Source organism: Sus scrofa, chromosome 1 (assembly GCF_000003025.6).
Source record: "Sus scrofa isolate TJ Tabasco breed Duroc chromosome 1, Sscrofa11.1, whole genome shotgun sequence".
Classification (NCBI taxonomy): Eukaryota; Metazoa; Chordata; class Mammalia; order Artiodactyla; family Suidae; genus Sus; species Sus scrofa.
In genome coordinates this window covers 161,707,736-161,728,638 of record NC_010443.5, presented here as the reverse complement: position 1 = coordinate 161,728,638, position 20,903 = coordinate 161,707,736, and the positions used below count along the sequence as shown (strand labels likewise).

The following is a 20,903-nucleotide window of genomic DNA, read 5'->3' as shown; positions in this document are numbered from 1 at the left end:
TTAGATGTCCTTTCAGTAGACTTTGAGGAAAGCAGATTGCCCTCCATAAGATGGGTGGGCCTCATCCAATTAGTCGAATGCTTTAGTAAAAAAAAGATGGACCTCCCCTAGGCAAAAAGGAATTCTGCCTGTAGTCTGTCTTTGGACTCTGAAACTCTTCCCTGGGTCTCCAGCCTATTCCATCAGATTTTGGACTTGCCAAGCCTCCACTATTACTTGAGCCAATTCCTTAAAATCTCTCACTTTATGGACAAATTTATCTATTTATCTATCTATCTATCTATCTATCTATCTATCTATCTATCTATCTGTTTATCTATCTATCTATCTATCATCTATCTAGACATAGATGCAGATATCTGTATTTTGTATCTGTATATATACACACATGCTGTCTGTTCTAGTTCTCTGGAGAACCCTGAGTAATGCAGACAGATAAGACAGGTAGAGCTGTGAAATTAGGGGAAACTCTAGGTTCTCAATATACAAGTTGCTGCACAAGCATTAGCAATGAGGAGTTGTGTGTAAAATGGAGGATCTACACCATACTTCCAGGGTTCTCATGCCAAATGCTTGACCATGGGAAGCAATTACATTTTTTAAGACTTTCCCTTCCTCAAAAAGAGAAAAATAAAATTGCCTACTGATTAATAAGGATCAAATGAGATATCAATACAAAGCAATTCTCACTGTAGCATAAAACAATACTGACTTCAGGAGAGTTAAGCTTCCTGACTTCTGGAGCACTGCTCTTTTCACTGTCTCTGGATACCAACATAGTGTCCCTTCCTTTGTCTTAGAAGACAACCCAAGTGTCCACACTAATTTGAGACTCAAGAGGACCAACGCTAATTTACACTTGAATTAGATTTCCAATTTTGGTAGAAAGGATTGTCACACTGTTATAATATTAAGTGCTATAAGTAGTTTTAAGCAACCTCCAGATAATTCATTTGACCTGACCTAGTCTCCTCATCATTGTTGTCAGGGACTCTGTGACATCGCTCTACCATCAGGACCCATCCCTTCCCCCACTTTCCCAGGGGGCTATGCTAGGAGGCTCTGCATGTGTGTGTTTGACCCACCAGACACCCTTGTTTCCACTGTAATGTAATATGCTGGTCTGAATACCTAGGTGCCACAGTGCTAGCTCCTCCATCAAGAAGGAGGACAAGAGAGATAGATAGATGTATGTTGATTTGATAAGTCAAATCATATTAAACTAACAGAATTTCAGAGATTTTCCTAAATAATATCTTCCTTATGAGCTTACTACTAAAGTTGGTTGCAGCCTTGCCTAGCTAGAGTTGAAAGACTATGGACTGGAGAAATCAGCTGGATAGGGGGGAACAATGGTTTGCAGATAACCATACTTCACATTTGCGGAGTCAATTCTTCACCTAGAGGCTATAAAGTGGTTTCACATGCACGGTCTTTTTCATTCTTGTCCTTATAAACATCCCAGGAGAGAGGCAGGATGAGAAGCACAACTTCTGTGGATAGGTCGGTCCATAAAAGCTCAGGTCCAGAACTGCCTGTCTTTGCAGTTGCATCATCGACTCTGCCCTGGGACACCTGCTACCTTGGTGCTCAACTCTAAGTATTCTGAAGCATGGGGGCAATATCTGAAGCCTCTTAACCTTCCAGCTATGGTTGACCTTGAACAGGCAACTGCTTGTACAAGGGCTTTCATTTCCTAGGAGGCCATGTGACATAGGCATATACCTGTGGAAAGTTCTGGAAAACAGTGCCCCTTGCTCACCAGATCCCTTGACCAATATTCAGCACCCATGTCACTTACTTTTTCAACTTTTATTTTATTTATTTATTTATGGTGTTTTTGCCTTTTCTAGGGCCGCTCCCATGGCATATGGAGGTTCCCAGGTTAGGGGTCTAATCGGAGCTGTAGTCACCAGCCTATGCCACAGCCACAGCATTGCCATATCCAAGCTGCATCTGTGAACTACACCACAGCTCACGGCAACGCCGGATTCTTAACCCACTGAGTGAGGCCAGGGATCGAACCCACAACCTCATGGTTCCTAGTTGGATTCATTAACCACTGTGCCACGACGGGAACTCCACTTTTTCAATTTTGAAGGGAACACAAAAAGACACATACACCCCAATGTTGATAGCTGCAATATTTATAACAGCCAAGACGTGGAAGCAAACTAAATGCCCACTGACAGATGAATGGATAAAGATGTGAAATATATATACAATGGAATATCACTCAACCATTAAAAAGAATGAAATAATGCCATTGGCAGCAACAAGGATGGACCTAGAGGTGCTCATACTAAGTAAAGTAAGGCAGAGAGAGAAAGATAAGTACCATATGATAACAATCACATGTAGAATCTAAAAAAAAATGGTACAAATGAACTTACAAAACAGAAATGGACTCACAGACATAGAGAACACACTTCTGACTACAAAGGGGAAAGGAGTTGGGAGGGATAAATTAGGATTTGGGATTAATAGATAGACACAAATGTATATAAAATAGATAAACAATAAGGTCCTAATGTATAGCACAGAGAGCTATATTCAATATCCTCATTCTATCATCTATCTATCTATCTATCTATCTATCTATCTATCTATCTATCTATCTGAATCACTTTGCTGTACACTTGAAATATTGTAAATGAACTATACCTCAATAAAAATAAAATAAAAATTAAAAAAAATAAAGAGAACACGGTCACACAGGTGGATGATTAGACCAGTCAGGATGGGAGTGGAGTCACATTCATTGCATCTAAGGAGGTGTTGACAACATAAGGAATATCTAGTGAAGAGAAGAATCAGGGCAGGCATGATGGGGTCCGTAAACAATGAGGGAGTGTTGGGAGGACTGGGCAGGACAGAAGAGGACCGTGTGATCCACATATTGGGGGGAGAGCTAAAGAGACACATGTAAGTTCATTATAAGGAAGAGTTTTCCAATGCCAGTGTTCTCCAACTACAAGGAGTGAGTGCTCTAGCACTAGAGATGTTCAAGTGACGAAGGGAGTTAAGGAGGTTGAGAAGTTGGGTTAGGTCAGACTCCCAGCTGAGGGTGATTATCCCCCACTCAAGGGATACTGCAATTTCTGTGGACATTTTGGTTGCCACACTGAGGGATGCTAAGAGCATCAGTGGGTAGAGGCCAGCCAGGACAGCACCCCACAACAAAGGATTATCTGGCCCCAAATCTGAACAGTGCTGAGGTTGAGAAACCCTAGAATAGACCAACTGGAAGTTTGGAGTCTAGCGTAAACACCCCTGCAATCTGTCCAGGAGCTCAGAGGACCATGGAAGGTAATCAGTAAAATGCCAGGAATAACTGGATTTCAAGGAAGATCGAGAAGTAGGATGTCTAAGTAGACAAATTTCAGACATTGTGGGCAATATTTTGGGACTCTGGCCACCCCTGCTGCAGCCAAAACTATGAACCTGTTATTTTCCAAAAAGCAAATTTATATGTTCCCACCACTTCTGCCCACTTCTACATACAAGTTGCAAGGGTGTGGGGTGGGGTGCGGAATAGCTGAAAACAAATAGAGGGGTCTACAAGGAGGTTTCAACCAAAGGCCTATAAAAATTATCCCCAATATCTCCTCTAAAATTATTTTTAATGTTCCTGAATGGGAAATTCAATAAAGGGGACCCTAATTTGGGCCAAAGTGACAAGAGGGTACAACATCCTACTGAACCTAAGGGCTTCTGGTATAGTAGTTAGCAAGAGATTCTCTAAGGGATGCAGCAGAACTCTGGTGCAGAGGAGATGGGCTGGAGATCCAGTCTTTCCTCTCCAAGAGGGGAAGTTTTATTCTATTAAATACAATCTGCAAGATTCTCCATATGCCTAAGGCACATCAGGCTGGTTCCGGTGGTTTATCAGCTATCCATCAGACCCCACTTACTGCTTCTTCCACAGGGGTGCAATTAGAGCCAGGTGCCTGACTGACTATCAGGCCTACAACTCTCAGTCTCTCCTGCAGTCACCTGTGACCCTGTGGCTGGGTTTTCAGTAACAAAATATGAGCAGAAGAGATGAGTAGTACGTCATGGGCTGGTATAGTAAGAAAGTGGCATGCCTCTCCACTTTCCCTATCCTGCTAGCTGTAGTCTAGGCCATGCAGCCAGGGACACAGGACACTAGTACATTAGAACAATGCTAATTAAGAGCACGCCACACATCAGCTGTTCATCCTTGAACCATTTGTAACCCATCCACAACAAGATAAAGAACTTTTGCTGGCATGCAAACCAATGGCATCATTAATACACCGTTCGGCTGCAAAAGAGGTGTTCTTGATGAAGGAAGCAATGCATTGATTTACATTCTTCCACAAGCTCCTTATCTCCTTGCAGAATAGCCTTTGAGGAGCAAGGCACTAGGGAATGGTAGAGGCACGAGATGGAATGAACCCAGATTCCTGAATATCTACGTGGAACAGAGCCCTAGACTATAACAACAACAAAAAAGAGGAAGTCATCTCTATCTGGCAGGGCTATGGTGGAGATTTTAAAAATGATATGAGAGGATGCCCATCCAGGATCTAATTGGAACTCATTCAATACAGGCTGAATCAAACCTGCAATGATTTCTTTCTCTAACTGGCAACAACCCATTGTCTTTTCTATTTAGAGAACTGGACTCAGGCTGCCATACAATGCATCCATTCACATCTATTGAGTCCCTTCTCTGCACCCAGGACTAGGTCTGGAACTGAATGCAGTCCTGAAGAAGACCAACACACTTACTGCCATTAGGGGGTGCCAGAGCAAGTCACACGTCCAAGCCCAGGTCTGGTCTGTGGACTTCGGGTGCTTAAAGCAAGAGTTGAAGGGAAGGGAAGAGCCCAAGTCTGCAATAGACAAAGAAAGATGGCTTGTCTGAATTAGCAGAAGAGTTTCAGTAGAACTGTTTCCACACTTTACTGTATTTACAGTAGTTTTCCCTCAGTCTCACAGTGGGAAAAACTTCATATAAAGACTCTAAAATAAGCTTTCAATAAAATAAAATAAAATAATCTTAATTACACTGAGGGGAAAGGACTTTTCTCTATAACTGAATCTGGAGAGATAAATGTTGAATGCCCCTTCAAAGGCCCAGGGTACAGAAAGTATTTAGACCAGAGCATTTCTTAGGTTAGTTGTTCATTCATCAAATACTTATTGAGCATCACTGTGATCCAGGCTCTTTGCAGACTCACAGAGGAACAAAACCAAGCTACTGTGTTCAGGCAAGCTCACCGCCAAGTGGAGGCAGTAAGCCTACCTATGATCATCCGACCATGGAACATTTGCTTACTAATGAGCAGAGCCTGGGAACCCGGGAGGATGGAGTCCAGGCCAAATGTGGGCTTCCCCCTGCCTTGATTTTCATTTGGGTCATTTCCTCAGGATACTATTACTCAGAGTTTCCTGGTGGCCTAGCTCTTAGGGATGTGGCATTGTCACTGTTGTAGCTCAGGCTCAATCCCTGGCCTGGGAGCTTCTGTATGCCATGGGTGAAGCTTTAAAAAGAAAAAACAAAACAAAACAAAACAAAAAAATGGTAGTATTACTTTATTTCTTTGGCTAATAAGTGATCTTGAAATTAGCATTTGTTTTAACCTTCTAGACAGACACATGCATAGAAATAATACTCTTCTAAGCCCAAGAATACTTGGTCATGCAATATGCACATGTAATCATCTAAGAACAGCACAAATGTATTGAATCACCAGATATCCAGAGAAAAATATATGATTTCAACTTAGTATTAAAAACAGCGTTGACAGGAAACACCAGCAGGAACCAAGCAACGAGACACTTCACCAGCACTTGGTGAGAAATAGCCATGAGGGAACACACCACACACCCTCAGCTCTGGCAGCTGAGATGTGGGCAACAGCATCCTACCAGCTTCTATTTACTGTTGCATCGCCATGGCGCCCATCCCCTTTGTATCCATGGCACTGAGAACCTTGGGAATTGGGCCAGTGACCACTGTTCATATCTGAGAACAGGAGCAGGGGAAGGTTAGGTAACTCTAGAGAGGTGTGTAAATAGCAGTTTGGGGACAGTTTGCCCTTTCTGGTAGACGCAGCCTAGGAAAATCGGTATAAAAGCTTCATCTATTATATGGATGCCATATGCCTGTGAAAGGAGCCAGGAGTGCAGTAAAACTATTGTTAGCTCTGTTCACACGCAACAGAAACTTCCTGCTCCAGCCTCCATCGCACCCTACAAATGGGCAGGGACGCTTCCGAAAACCCAGGTGGGGTGAGTGGTGGCAGCGGTGGTGGTGAGAAGGGGCAGGGGGCGCTCTTCAGGAGGGAGGCAAAAGTACGGAGGCTGGATCTCGAGGACAGTGGTCCGTGGAGGGGGAAAGGTCTGAGAATCAATCAGTGGTGCCTTGCAACCCGGATACCAACCCCCTCCAGCAAAGCCCACCCTAAAAACATCCATTCTTTGTGCCCATCCCTCTCTACCCTGCCCCCCACCCCCCATCCCTAGGGTCAGGCCGCGAGGTCACTGCCTCCCCTTGCAGGACCTGAAGGCAGCTAACGCGGGAGGTGCTCTGGTGAAGCTGGGGAGCTAGTTCACTAAATTGTGTTCGAGCGAAGGCGTCGAGGGTGGGAAGAATTAATCCAATGAGGGGGAGGCGGATGGGGCTAGGAGTGAAAGCAAGAGGGGACAATGTACACTCAGCCTTTTCATCGCTCGACGGGAAGATGGATGATTTTCGGAGGCCGTTGTCCCAGAGCCCCGGCTCGCTATAGGGAGACGTCAGAGCGCTCGGGTCCGCGGTGGAGGACCCCCCCAGCGCCCCCGCTCGGGCTTGCATATAAAGTCGGGGCGTCGTGGAGGCTGCAGCAGTGGTGCAGCGGCAGCGCTCCTCCGAGGTCCTCCAGTCTTTCCAGCGCCAGGAGAGCGCACTCTCCGCGGAGCCTCGCTTCCCGCCTGGACCATGCGCGGCCGCGAGTTCCCGCTGGTCCTGCTGGCGCTAGTCCTCTGCCAGGCGCCCCGGGGACCGGCCGCCCCAGTGTCGGTGGGCGGAGGGACCGTGCTGGCCAAGATGTACCCGCGCGGCAACCACTGGGCGGTGGGTGAGTGTCCGGCGCGCTCTAGTCCGGGCGGGACCAGCTAGCCACAAGAGCGGATCTCCCCATCTCTCAGCGTTTCTGCGGCTCGGCGCTGCGGGCTGGGTTTGCTGTGGCCTTTCTACCCAAACGCCAATGCAGTTCTCTCCAAACTTCACCCTACCCTTCTGCATCCTGGGAAACCGTCGGTCCCTCGGCAGAGGCAGAATGGTCCCTCGGTCCTTTCCCGCTCTCTTCCCTCTTCCCCAGAATACCCGAGCCTGCGCACAGTTCTCCAAAACCCAAACCCTACGCGGAGATCACCCTCCCTCCGCACCTTCCAGCACCACCTTTTGTTCGCCTGTTTGGCACGGATTCTTTTCCTGAACAACTTTGGGGAGCTGGGTCCCCAATCACGTCTCGGAGTCCTTGTCCAGTCCGGCCGCTGCGCCTTTGCACCCGGCAAAGCTACAGGTGTGGGACCTGGGGCGCGGCGCCCGCCCTGGATTTCAAATCTGTTGGTCTTTCAGCGCCTGAATCCCACCTCTGTTTAGGGCTCGCCTGAATTTCCTCAGGCCTTCTTTGCTTTGCAGCTATTTTCTTTTCTCTGCGCTTTTGAGCAACCCTCCCTCTTTCTATCCATCGGGCTGTGCGCTCCGGGAATCGCGCCTGGTCTCCACGCTGATCGCAGGTCGCTTCCTCCTGATTCCTCGCTTTTCGCCGCCTCTCTTGACCGAGAACTCGTCTTCTCCCTTTTCCGCTATCTCCTTTCTTTTTTCCCCTGCCCACAAGTCCAGCTTTCCAGGTGCGGGCACGGGGGTTCGCTCTTCCTGGCCCCGAAACCACCGTGGCGTGGACCGGGTTTCCGGCAGCGGAGCGCGCACCCGCCGCTTCCCCGCAGCTGGGAGGCAGGTGGCCGCCCCGGGGCTTCGCGTTTCTCCAGCATCACCCCCGGGCTCTCTGGCAAATAATGCGAAGCTTTCGACTTCCTCAGACACCTCCCCACCCAGCCCTCTACAATAACCCTAGCATTCCCAGGAGAGATGGTCGATCCCTAGAGAGATTTAAGGAGGTGTGTGTGTGTGTGTGTGTGTGTGTGTTTCACGATTTCCTTAGTCATCTACTTAGGAGGGCGGGGGGGCGGTTAGAAAGATAAGATACTTGCTAATTCAGCTCTCAGAGGATTCCAGATTCTCCGCGTGAAGATAAGTATGACTTTAAGGGAAAGGGTGAGGCTAGAACACAGGTCCTCAGCTCCTCTTTGTTGCCTGTGTTTCTGCCAGAGATCTCGGGTTGCAATGGAGTAATTTTCATTACAACTGAAGGCATCTCTGCAACCCCAGGGATGAAAGTATCTGTCACCTCTGAGGGAACCCAGGAGCCAGGAGCCTAGTGTGGAGAGGAGAAATTGAGATGGGTGAAAACCCCTGAACTTCAAGAGAGAAGGATACTTAGAAGGTGTTAAAGAGGCCAAACCCAGAATTGACCTCAGAAGGGCCCCTGGGAGTTTAGATCAAGTGGCCATTGTCCAGTCCAGCCAGCAACCAGTGGGCTGGGAAGGTGAAAGGAAACTTCCAGATTTCCAGTCTCGTTTTGCTCATCCATATTTTTGGACTAAAAAAGGCCTGCTGCCCTTTGCAGGTACCCTTGCAGGCCAAAAGCAGGACAAGAGAGTTAGCTGGGAAGATAGATCATGTTATTTCAATGCAAGCCACACCTGATTGCTGTGGTTCCAGAGCACATTGGCCACAGGTCTTTAGGGTGTCTGCCACTGAATCACCCTTCATGGTGGTACCTGGGCATTCCCAGCCCAAGAGTTTACTGACTAGTGGCACCCCCCAATTATCTTATTCTCTTATTTGTTCTCAAACCCGCCCTTTCCCTTGTTTCTCCTTGGCTGGCTATGCAGCGTTGATGGGAAAAAAAAAAAAAAAAAAAAAAAAAAAAAAAAAAAAACAAGGAAAAGAGGGAGGTGACATAGCAAATCGCATTTGGGTGTATGATGATGTTGCCATACAGAAAAAGTTTGCTTCAAGTGGCCATGCCCTCTGTTGGAATGTGAGCATTCACAGGCATGCATGACATGCTACATTTTAAATTGTGCTTTCCGCTATCCAAAGTAAATGCCTGTCCTCCTCAATCACTGAAGACAGGCAGTTTAGTCTTAATTAAAGCAAACTAAAGCTACATATTGCTGTCCATGAAGAAGTTGTCAGCACAAATTTGCAGGTTCGTTAAGTGAATTGCCTCTTCCAGCTGAGAGAAATATGAGGCAGCCATGGAAAACAAGTTAACAGACTGAAAACCAATTCTTATCTGGCTCAATATTTGTAGAAATGTTTTTTGTGTGAGGAAAATATAGGTCAACATGCACACGGGTAACTATACCCTGTGCTCCTGAGATATGTTTCTGGTCGTGGCGCTAACGCTGAGGTGAAACATGTCATGGCAAGTTGAATCCTGAACATCAGAGTTCAGCCCCAGAATGGCTTTACATAACCGTGCTGCCCCAGAGCTGTGAAATACAGTTGAAGCATCACTCCAGAAAAGCTAACTCTCAAAAGTATCCAACACTTTCTCTCTTAATGGATATTTTTCAAAGTTAGCATAATCTTCAAGTTTGGAGTTCAAGAAAATTCTTTTCTGTTTCAAACCTGCCATTTTAGTGGTGTTTTTAAGTGATGAAAAGGACAAAAGCTTCCCTCCCCACTCTGGGCAAGGCTTTATTTTTTCAAGTGCCTGTCTTTTGTCTGTGCTGAGATCTCCATTATTATGATATGGACACATAACAAATGATGATGGGAGAAGAGAGGGAAGTGGGCATATCATCCATGTTGCCATGGAGACGACCACTATTTGGGTGCCAGTAGCTAACTGAGAAGTGCACTAGGACCCTGGAAATGTGTGCTTCAATTGGGATGTTATAGATGGCACACCTTCCTTAATAACCCATCTGTGGGTCTAGGGGAGGGTATCTGAACATGCAGCCACCAAATCTGCAAATTCAGTACAAGGTCCCAAGGATCTATGTTAAATCACTCACAGAATGGAGGCCTGCTTTATCCTTCCATTTTAGAAAAGGCCACAAAATTATCCAAACACGCAAAAATGAAATTCTTATTTGTAAAAACATCTTCATGGTCCCTACGCTTCATTGCCAATAACACCTTTCTCATTTCCAGCATTCTAACTAGATGACCGAGGACAAGAGTAGCTAAGGTCATTAGTGGAGCATCAGATTCTAATCCTGCTTTCCCATTATCATGATTCAATTTCCTCCATATTAACAAAGCCAAATGATTTGCTACTTCCTGGGAAGTTGTGCAACATAATCATTGTGACGGCTAAATGCAAGGTTATTTAGTGGATATCTGGGCACCAAGTTCACCAGACAGATAAGTGAGAAGCCAGTCTTTCAAAATTCCAACTCTTCAGTTGGGACAGTGTCCTTAAAAGCGTCTCAAAATTTCGAGAAGTGTCAGCTTCTAAGTAACCTGGCAAGGCTCACACTGCAGGGCACTAAAAGTTCATTTTCAGGCTCCCCAGTATTCACAGAATCAATTTTTCTGTGTCACATAAAGAATCATGACATAGTGATATAGGATTCCCATTCCTTTTTGATAACATTAGAAAGCCTTTGTAGACCTTATCCTTATTTCCAGACCCCAGGATGCTTTCTAATTGTCTTATATTCTTAGGAAGTTCAAAGACACTTCAAAGCAGTATAATATCATACAGTCTGGACTGTGAGCTGATTTTAATCCTGGAATCTTTACTTGCATGTTTGTGACATTTGGCATGTTTCATTTTTATCAAATTTATTATGGTGTGGATTGAATGGAATAATCTGCATTTAAACATCCTGTGAGCAGTAAATTGCAATAAACACACAAGCAAAAAAAATCATGGTGAGGGCTTCTCTCTTGGTGGATAGAGCTGCTGGGAAGGGGCCTCCTTCCATTTTAAGTGACTGTCAAATATTATTTCCATGATGTTTGCCTTAAATACTTCTAATGCCAGTCAACTTTGGAGCCCCAGATAGCTCTTTCTTTTAGAACTTGAAATCAAAAGCAGCATAGTTTTGTTTTGTTTTCTTTTTAGGGCTGCACCTGCAGCATATGGAGGTTCCCAGGCTAGGGGTCCAATCCAAGCTGCAGCTGCCGGCCTACACCACAGCCACAGTAACACCAGATCTGGGCCTCGTCTGCCACCTACACCACAGCTCACGGAAACGCCAGATCCTTCACCCACTGAGAGAGGCCAGGGATCAAACCCACAACATCATGTTTCCCAGTCGGATTCGTTTCTGATGCACCATGACAGGAACTCCAAAAGCAGCATAGTTTTATTATTAATGGTAGATATTTGAAAGTGCTATAAAACCCAATGACAGAGAAAGGGGGGGAGAATCAACCGAAGAAAGTAAACAAGATAATGTCAGTATATTTAAACCACGGGGTAGAGGGTTAAGAATGCAGTTCTTAGATTCCATAACCCTTTCTGACCCAATGGCTATCCCATTTCTATACAAAATTTCCATGCTTTTAGTCGTTTGGCCTCCTGCACAGCATCTTTTATTTGTTTACATGGCAAGTGCACATCCCTGGAGCCATTGGCTGAAAATCCTGCATCTGCAATGGCTGCAGTGTTGGTCAGAACTTGTCTTCAACTTGTTTTTCATTACAAACTGTCATTTCTAGGTGTAATTCCTAGGTGTAATTTCTAGGTTCAATCGCAGCTAAAATTCTAAGAAAGTTTAAAATGACAAATTCCTTTGGTACATTTGTGTTACAGATAAGAGAAAAGCAACACATTTTTAATCACATAGAGAAAAGCATGGTGACTTTTCTTCTCAGGAGCAATTCAAAATTGACAGGGAAGATGTTCAAACTCCATGATTCAGCTGGGAATAGAATTCTGTGCACACAGAATTGGTGATAGAATTTCAGATATGAAAGTCTTCTTAGACGTCATCTATTCCTATCTGTTCATTTTATTGTTGATAAAATTGAAGACTGAGGATGCTAAATGACTTGACAGAGGTCATCTAGCTAGTTAACACAGGGGCCAGGACCAGATCCCAGGGCTCCTGAGTTGCCGTTCTGAATTCTGCCCACTCATTATGCATTTTGAGCACGGAGCAAAATCTGTCAGTCATTTAGGAACTAACCCCTAATAATAAAAATGCTATTTATCCCTCATTTAGCAGGAAGCAGGACAAACACAATCAGTGCCCTTTTAAATTTCTCATTCATTCATTCCCCTAAGGTTACAATGTTGGCATTCTCTTTTTCTTTTTGTTGGTTTTTTTTTTTTTAGGAACCAAAGCATATTTTTATTTTATTTCTTTATGATTACGGCATCAATAATCATAACTGAAGTGTAGTTGGTGTACAATATTATATAAGTTACAGATGTACATTATAGTGATTCACAATTTTTAAAGGTTATACTCCATTTATAGTTGTTATAGAATACTGGCTGTATAATGTTTTTGTTTTTGAACAGGACACTTAATGGGAAAAAAGAGCACAGGAGAGTCCCCATATGCTTATGAAGGAGGAAACATGAAAGAACAGCTGAGGGAATACATTCGGTGGGAAGATGCCACAAGGAATTTGCTGAGCCTCCTAGAAGCAAAGGGGATTGGAAGCCATCAGCCCCCTCAATGGGAGCCCCTGGGCATTCGTCAGTCTACTTGGGATTCAAAGGATGGCAGCAACTTTAAAGACATGGGTCCAAGACTCAAAGGTATAATGAACATACTGGGGAAGTGGGAGTGGGGTGGCATGGGTGGGATCAGGAGGTGTTTGGGGAGAGTTGGAAGGGGAGGGGACGTTTGAGCAGGGAAGAATAAAACTGTTTAGAGGCAAGCCTTCAGAGCAACCACATCACGTAAGGAAAGTGGGTGGCCAATCCCCATACTAGTTTTTCTTTTCAATGTCATAGATTATTTTTCCTCTTAGCACTTTAAACTCCAGCTTAGGAGTTTTGTTAGCAATGGTGCATTTTTAACTTGCCAGATCCTACCAAAATATTTGAATTAGTTAAAATAATAATTAATTTTGGCCACATCTGTGGCATGTGGATCGAACCCATGCCACAGCAGTGACCCAAGCCATAGCAGTGACACCAGATCCTTTAACCGCCAGGCCACCAGAGAACTCCTAGCTATTATTTTTTATCTTTCTTTCTTTTATTTTTAGGGCCACACCTGCGGCATGTGGACCTTCCCAAGCTAGGGGTCAAATCAGAGCTGCAGCTGCCAGCCTAAGCTACAGCCACAGCAACTCAGGATCTGAGCTGCATCTGTGACATATACCACAGCTCATGACAACACCAGATCCTTATCCCACAGAGCAGGGTCAGGGATCAAATATGCATCCTCATGAATACTAGTTGGGTTTGTAACCTGCTGAGCCACAACATGAACTCTTTTGTTATTTTTGATGAATACTAGTGGAAGGGTCTATTCACAGATGCTTTTAGAAGAGAGCATTCTTGTTTGCTACTTTTTATGCAAAATAGTACTCCTTTACATTTGTTCTAAGATAACCTAGTTCAGGTCTCATCCTAATACTTCAAAACTTGGTGAAAATATCTCAGGTCAGCTGACTCGTTCTGTACATGATCTTATTTATAGAGGATGAGGAAAAAGAATTATACCAAATTGGCATTGTTTAGACACAAAGACAGTAAGTGACGTAAAAGGGAGTAAAGCTTCTAGGAAGAAAGCAGGGCAACTGAAAACGATGTGACTCTCATTACCTCAAGACAGTTCTGTGAAATTTATAGTAAAAGGCAAAACTAATCATGGCAATATGACTAAAAATAATAACCACTAGCTTTTTTTTTTTTTTTTTTTTTTTGGTCTTTTTGTCTTTTCTGGGGCCTTTCCTGCAGCATATGGAGGTTCCCAGGCTAGGGGTCGAATCGGAGCTGTAGCCACCGGCCTATGCCAGAGCCACAGCAACGCGGGATCCAAGTCGCATCTGCAACCTATACCACAGATCACGGCAATGCCGGATCCTTAACCCACTGAGCGAGGCCAGGGATCGAACCTGCAACCTAATGGTTCATAATCGGCTTCATTAGCCACTGAACCACAATGGGAGCTCCAAAAACCACTAGCTTTAGTGAGTAATTTCTATAATCCAAGCACTAGATAAGACAGTTTATCTCCATTTCCTCAGGTAATACTGCATTCTGAGGAGGAAGATTCAGGATGATTCTATTATTCTCTCCACTTTAGAGGTGAGCAAACTGAGATCCCTCATACAGCTTTTCAAGAGAAAAGCCTGTGCTGTGTGCCTTGGACAGTCTGCTGCCATGCAAGGCATCTTCTGGGAATGGTCCTCATTGATCTTAGATATGAAGGATGCAGGATGCAGTAGCGGCCTTGTTTCTCCCGGCTTCTGGCAGTAAATGATACTGTGTTTCACTCACAGACCTTGAAGAGCTGGGAGCTCACTCACGCGTCTCTCTTTCACAGTGGTTAACCCTGATTGATGAGCCCTTAACAGAGGCTCGGGGCTGGCTTGGCCAAGCCTCGGCTGGTTTCTCCAGAGGGAGCCTTTATGTTTCACTGCTCTTCTGTCTACTATGGGTTCTCTACGATCAATGCAAACAAAATTTCATGTGTTGCATTAAGCATCTAGAGAGAAAAGCTCCAGTAGCCTTTATTCAGAAAGAAAATCTGTATTAAGTCAACCAACACAGAAATAAGCACCAACTTTGTACAAAGCCTTGAGGGAGTGATTCTCTTGTCCACACCTGTGTTATACAAGCACACCTGTTTGTTAATGGACAACATGACTCTGAGGGCTCTGGGAATTTGTCATTGACTTCTTGGCCCCTGGCTGGGCTGGCCTATTTCTGGTCAAGTCCTTTGCTGAACTTCCTGTGGGTGGATGTCCATCAGTAGTGCCTTCTTCTTGGTCTCAGAAATAACAATGATCACTGCCACAAAACCCTCTGAAATAACTTGACAAAGACGGAAATGGACTTACCCTCATGGCTCATTTGTAAAATACCTCCCAAACCCTATTATGTTATTAAGCTGTAGTGCATCTTTTTTTGTTTGTTTGTTTTAATTTGGAGGTTCCCAGGCTAGGGGTCAAATCAGAGCTATAGCTGCCAGCCTACGCGACAGCCACAGCAACACAGGATCCTTAACCCACTGAGCGAGGCCAGAGATCGAACCTGCAACCTCATGGTTCCTAGTCGGATTCTTTTCTGCTGTGCCATGACCAGAACTCCGTATAGTGCATCTTTTTGAACCAAAAAACAATATCCACTTTGAGTTGTTTTTTTCCCCCTACACCTAATTCTGCATAACTTTGAAATGTTTTGAAAAATTCAACTCCTGCCTCAAGGATTGAAATCTTCCTACCATCTTTAGAGGGATATTCTGTAAGCAACCCAGGTGGCTAAGTGGGTTAAGGATTCAGAGTTGTCACTGCTGTGGCTCAGGTTGCTGCTGTGGCCTGGTTGATCCCTGGCCCCAGGACTTTCACATGCCACAGGCATGGCCCCCCAAACCCCCAAAAGAATAGCTCCAAAAAGGTCTCCGAGTGGCAGTGCTAAAGGATGGATTGGGTGGGCCTCACAGAGAGTGACTGCTTTAGGGGGACGATATTTATCAGTGTACCACGTGAGCTGAAAAATTAATCTTTTATAATCAGGCCTTGGGAGTTCCTGTCGTGGCTCAGTGGTTAACAAATCCTACTAGGAACCATGAAGTTGCAGGTTCGATCCCTGGCCTCGCTCAGTGGGTTAAGGATCTGGTGTTGCCGTGAGCTGTGTGTAGGTCGAAGACGTGGCTCGGATCCCAAGTTGCTGTGGCTCTGGTGTAGGCCGGCATCTACAGCTGCGATTAGACCCCTAGCCTGAGAACCTCCATATGCCTCGGGAGCGGCCCCAGAAATTGCAAAAAGACCAAAAAAAAAAAAAATCAGGCGTTGCTTTTTTCTATTATATGTTTTTATGCTTTGTTCTTCCTTTTACAAGTTTAGAAAGCTCATCCCATCTCATCCCACCTCGAACTGAATAATTAGCCATTGCACCCATTGGTACCATTCTTTCAGCTATATCTCCCAGTAGTATGAAAAACAAAACTCAACAGTTCGTTTAGTCTTTGCAGAGACCAAAACAGCTGATCACTTCTCTTGCTTTGGAAATTCCACCTCAAGAAAGTATGTTGATATGAAAATTGCAAACACCCTACAATTACCTTATTCACAAAGAGGCAGTAAGTACCAAGAAAATAAAATTTCTATCAGAAATCCCGATATGTCTCAGCTTTAGAGAGAAAGTTTAATAATTTAGTCGGGCATTACTAGAGTTAGCAGCAGGGATTTTCAGGGGCTGAGGACTTTTCTTAAAATTAAAAACTATCCACATAGGCTCCCCTCTCCCATTTAATAATAAAATCGTCCTGTTGCCCAATCTTCCAGAGCCCTACCTAGAAACTGAGCATCTTCCTATGTTTTGTTGACAAAGAGATTTACTTGATTCAGAAAAGATTCATATAAATGTGCACTGAATCTAGACCATTGTAACATGGCAAACAAGCTTCAAAACTTTTTAACAATTATGGCCAATAATTTTCAAGATTAACCTTGTTTGCTTGTTTGTTTTGCTTTTTAGGGACAACTCATGGCATATGGAAGTTCCCAGGCTAGGGGTCTAATTGGAGCTACAGCTGCACCACAGCCACAGCAACATGGGATCTAAGCCACATCTGCAGCCTATACCACAACTCACAGCAATGCCGCATCCCCGACTCATTGAGAGAGGCCAGGGATCCAACCCACATTCTCATGGATACTATTCGGATTTGTTTCCAATGTGCCACAACGGGAACTCCTCAAGGTTAATCTTAATCTTTAAAGTCTACCCTTCTCACAAAAAATTAATGGAGGTCACAGATACGGTTCAGATCTGGCATTGCTGTGGCTGTATTGAAAGCTGGCAGCAGCAGCAACTCTAATTCAACCTCTAGCCTGGGAACTTCCATATGCCACAGGTATGGCCCTTAAAAAAAGAGAGAGAGAGAGAGAGAGAAAATCAATAGAAATATTACACTATGGTTTCTATAACATGAAACAGTGTTTGGGTCAGCTCCAGGGCCTGATCTTTAATCCTGAATGTGGCTGTGGATTGTTTTGAGTTGCAGTGAATCTAAAGTTGGTCTTTGGGTTCCATTTGTAATTTGGACCCAGTGTATTGTTTTGTTGTTGTTGTTGTTTGGGTTTTCTTGGATGTGCCAGAGGCATGTGGAAGTTCCTGAGCCAGAGATCAAACCCAGGCCACAGCAGCGATCCAAGCCACTGCAGTGACAATGCCAGATCCTTGACCCATTGCGCCACAGAGGAACTCCTCAGTTCATTGCTTTTTGCAGTCTAGGATTTTTTTCCCCTCTTATTTAGTGGACATGAGAAAAGGGACCTGGGGAGTGTGTCACAGAGGGAGTTATGAAAAAGAAATAAATGTACAAATTTGCCTTCACTTTTAAGGGATGCCTCCCACTGTTCCATCAGATCATCACAGAGACTAGAAAGGTTTTATTTCCTCATACGTGAAACGTTCTAAAGAAAGCTCCAAATATAGGAAAAGCAATATACAATCAAGAATAACTAGGAGTCCCCTGATGTCTCAGCAGGTTAAAGATCTGGTGTTGTCCCTGCTGTGGCATAGATTTTATCCCTGGCCCGGGAACTTCCACGTGTGATGGGCAAGGCCAAAAAAAGAGAAAAGAATAACTAAAAAGCTTCTGATGACCCTGACCATTTCTATGAAGGAGCAGAGGGAAGCTGGCCCACACCTCAATTACAGCTCCTCCCATTCCTAACCATAGACCTCCTCTGCCTCCAGGCCCTTGGCCTTCCAAGGTTACATGATTTGCCTTTCCCTTGCCACTTTACTTCCATTTGCATGAGCCAAACTCTCAGATTCAATATTTTGAGCCAATGCGGGGGACGTCCCACATCCTCAGCTGGCCCCTTTTTTGACCAGTGGCTCATACTGTGAGATGGATGGATGGCAGCATCTTCAGGCAGGCTGGCGACCCTTAAGAGTGCAGGCTGGTCCTGGAGAAAAGTAAAGCTAATTGGCCTGTGTGGGAATTGAACCCCAGGCTCTGGCTTCATTATCACCTGGTCACATAGTTGAGCCACAGAGCAGGTAATAACTGAACTGAGAATCTCAGTAATTCCTTTATTAGAAACAAATGGCTGGTCTGGACATTGGGGAACCTGAATTGCTAGGTGATCTTGGAAATTGTAATAAGTTCTTGACTGGATGAAAAGTGTTTTCTCAGCTCAGTGGGTAAAGGATGCTATGTGGGATCAAAGAAGTGCTTTAAAATTAGAGCTACTCGTCCTTTCTTCAGTCTTAGTTAATTTGAACAGAAGCCACAACAAGCAAACCACAATCAATTTAGAACTGGCAGAAACTTAAATTAGAGCCTCTTCCCAAGTTGCCCACACTACTACCATTTACAGTCATGGTTTTATAATGTGTAATTGTGTGATTCATAAACTAGCTTTGATTTGTGGAATGAGGCATTGCCAAAGAAGCAAAGTAACAATTAAGGTTCCACATTCCCTAACAGTCTCCCACCCAGCTGCTACTTTAATAACAAATTCCTGGGCGTAATGCATACATTTAATTTCCAATGCTGATCAAAATCTACCTGTGCAAATGAACTTATCTGTGAAACAGAAACAGACTCAAAGACATAGAGATGAGACTTGCGGTTGCCGAGGGGGAGGGGACCGGGGGAGGGGTGAATTGGGGGTATGGGATCGGCAGATGCAAACTATTATACATAGACTCAATAAACAAGGTCCTACTGTATAGCACAGGGAACCATATTCAATATCCTGTGATAAATGATGATGGAAAAGAATCTGAAAAAGAATGTACAATATGTAAAACTGAATCACTTTGCCGTACAGCAGAAAATAACACATTGCAATGAACTATACTTCAATAAAATAAATCTGCAAAAATTTTTTTTTTCTTAAAAAAGAATATGTATCTGTATACCCGTGCACTCATACCAGGGTACAAGTTGAGATAGTATAACAAAAAGACCTGCAAATTTAGTGGTTCCAAAAAAAGAGGAAGTTAATTTCTCTCTTGGGGGACAGCTGTGGTCCTCAAGCATCCAAATGCTGAGTCACCTGGAGGACTCAAGGCCGCAGCTCACTGGGTCACTTACCCAGAGTTTCCGGTTCTATAGGTCTGGGGTAGGTGGACCTGAGCATCTGCCTTTCTACCAAGCTCCCAAGTGATTGCTGATGGTTTGTTGGGAATGGGTTTACTTCTAGCATTGGACTTGGGCCTCACTCACCGCATTTGCTAAACTCTTTCTAATATATTTTTTTTAAGTTGATGGACTCTCTGCTCCAGGTTCTCAGCATGAAGGAAGGATCCCCCAGCTGAACTGACAATGACAATGGTGAATCTCTCTCAAACAAGAAAAAAACCAAACCCTTAAGACACTGCATTCTACGGACATCAGTCCCACTGGGTCATCAACAAGTTTCCTTTGTGCAAAATACTTAACTATTCTTGTATCTTTCAACTTTGACTAAAGTCATGATTTTCAAGCAGCATCTTCTTGTTTGAACTTGTTTGCTGTGAATAATTGTCCATAAAGAGTCTTCCAATGAGCTCTCTTTACATGTAGGCTCTTTGTCTATTAGATTCCAGTCCCCAACTGCTTACCATTCACAATAAATCTTAAACAAATTGTCCAAATGGCAAGTAGTTCTCTTATTTCAATTCTGAATGAGGGGACATTGCTTAACACTGAAATGAACAAATAGCTTGATGATGAACTTGTGTGCTCATTGATGAAGGCAGGCTGAATATTTTAGCTCTCCCCTCTGAAAGCCACTTACTGAATCCTTATAGTCACACAGCCTTTCTAGAAGCTACTACAAGAAGCCGAAACTTGCTTTACCATTACCATCAGATGGGCTAGTTTGAACAGAGAGTCTGGCCTTCTCATCACGTAATAATTCCCATTGCTTCTGCCCTTACCACAACCAGGTATTTTACTGATGTTATTGATATTCTCCTCATTACAGTTTTATAAGCTGAGAACGATCCTTCTCACTTGATAGTTGAGGAAGCAGAGAGTTAGGTCAGCTGATTTGCCCAAGGTCACATAACAGACAGAACTGGATTTTCTGTAGCATTTGACAGTTTTTCTCTTACCTCATTTTGAGCCTCTCTTTCAGTATATTTAAGCCTTGCAAGCAGCACTGTTTGTTCAAAATCCCCAAATCCCATTGCCAGCCTGGGAGGTGAAGCAGATCCCCACAGCCAGACTGAGTCAGCTCCACAGCAAAGGGAGAAGATGAGTTCGATTCCCTTGCATTTTCAGAGAACACGGCCTGGCGGTTCACAGCCCTCGCCAGTTCCCTTTCCATCAGGATATTCACACATTAACAGATTTTAAAGCTTCTTGCCATATGTTTAGATTTCCTTCTTTTGGAGAAATCACATTTGAAACAGTGGAGAGGTTTATCTTGCCTTTGTTTTTTTTTTTGGTTTGGGTTTTTGTTTTTTGGCTGCACCAGCGGCTGCTCCCAGCCCAGGGATGGAACGTGCGCTGCACGTGCAGCCTGTGCCACAGCTGTGGCGACTCCTGATCCCTAACCTGCTGCACCACAAGGGAACTTCTTATCTGGCCTTTGTTTTGATGATCAAAGAACCACATAAGATAGGCTGCATTCTATTTTTTTTTTTCCAACCACATTGATTCACAGCTTACACAGAGCCAGACTCAGGGAAAATATGTGAGATGTGTTTTCAATGTCATAC

General features: G+C 44.3%; 1 protein-coding gene across 2 annotated transcripts; it reads left to right on the top strand.

Annotated features, from left to right (window-relative positions):
• GRP (gastrin releasing peptide) lies at window positions 6,653-19,824 on the top strand. Of its 2 annotated transcripts, XM_021075305.1 has the most exons (4): window positions 6,653-7,091; window positions 12,573-12,815; window positions 14,258-14,318; window positions 19,461-19,588. In XM_021075305.1, exons 1-3 carry the CDS (start codon window positions 6,953-6,955, stop codon window positions 14,272-14,274), a joined length of 399 nt encoding a protein of 132 aa, XP_020930964.1. In that variant the 5' UTR covers window positions 6,653-6,952; the 3' UTR covers window positions 14,275-14,318; window positions 19,461-19,588. The 2 variants fall into 2 exon arrangements, with proteins under 2 accessions (XP_020930964.1, XP_020930961.1); XM_021075302.1 differs by lacking the exon at window positions 14,258-14,318 and having other exon boundaries at window positions 19,461-19,824.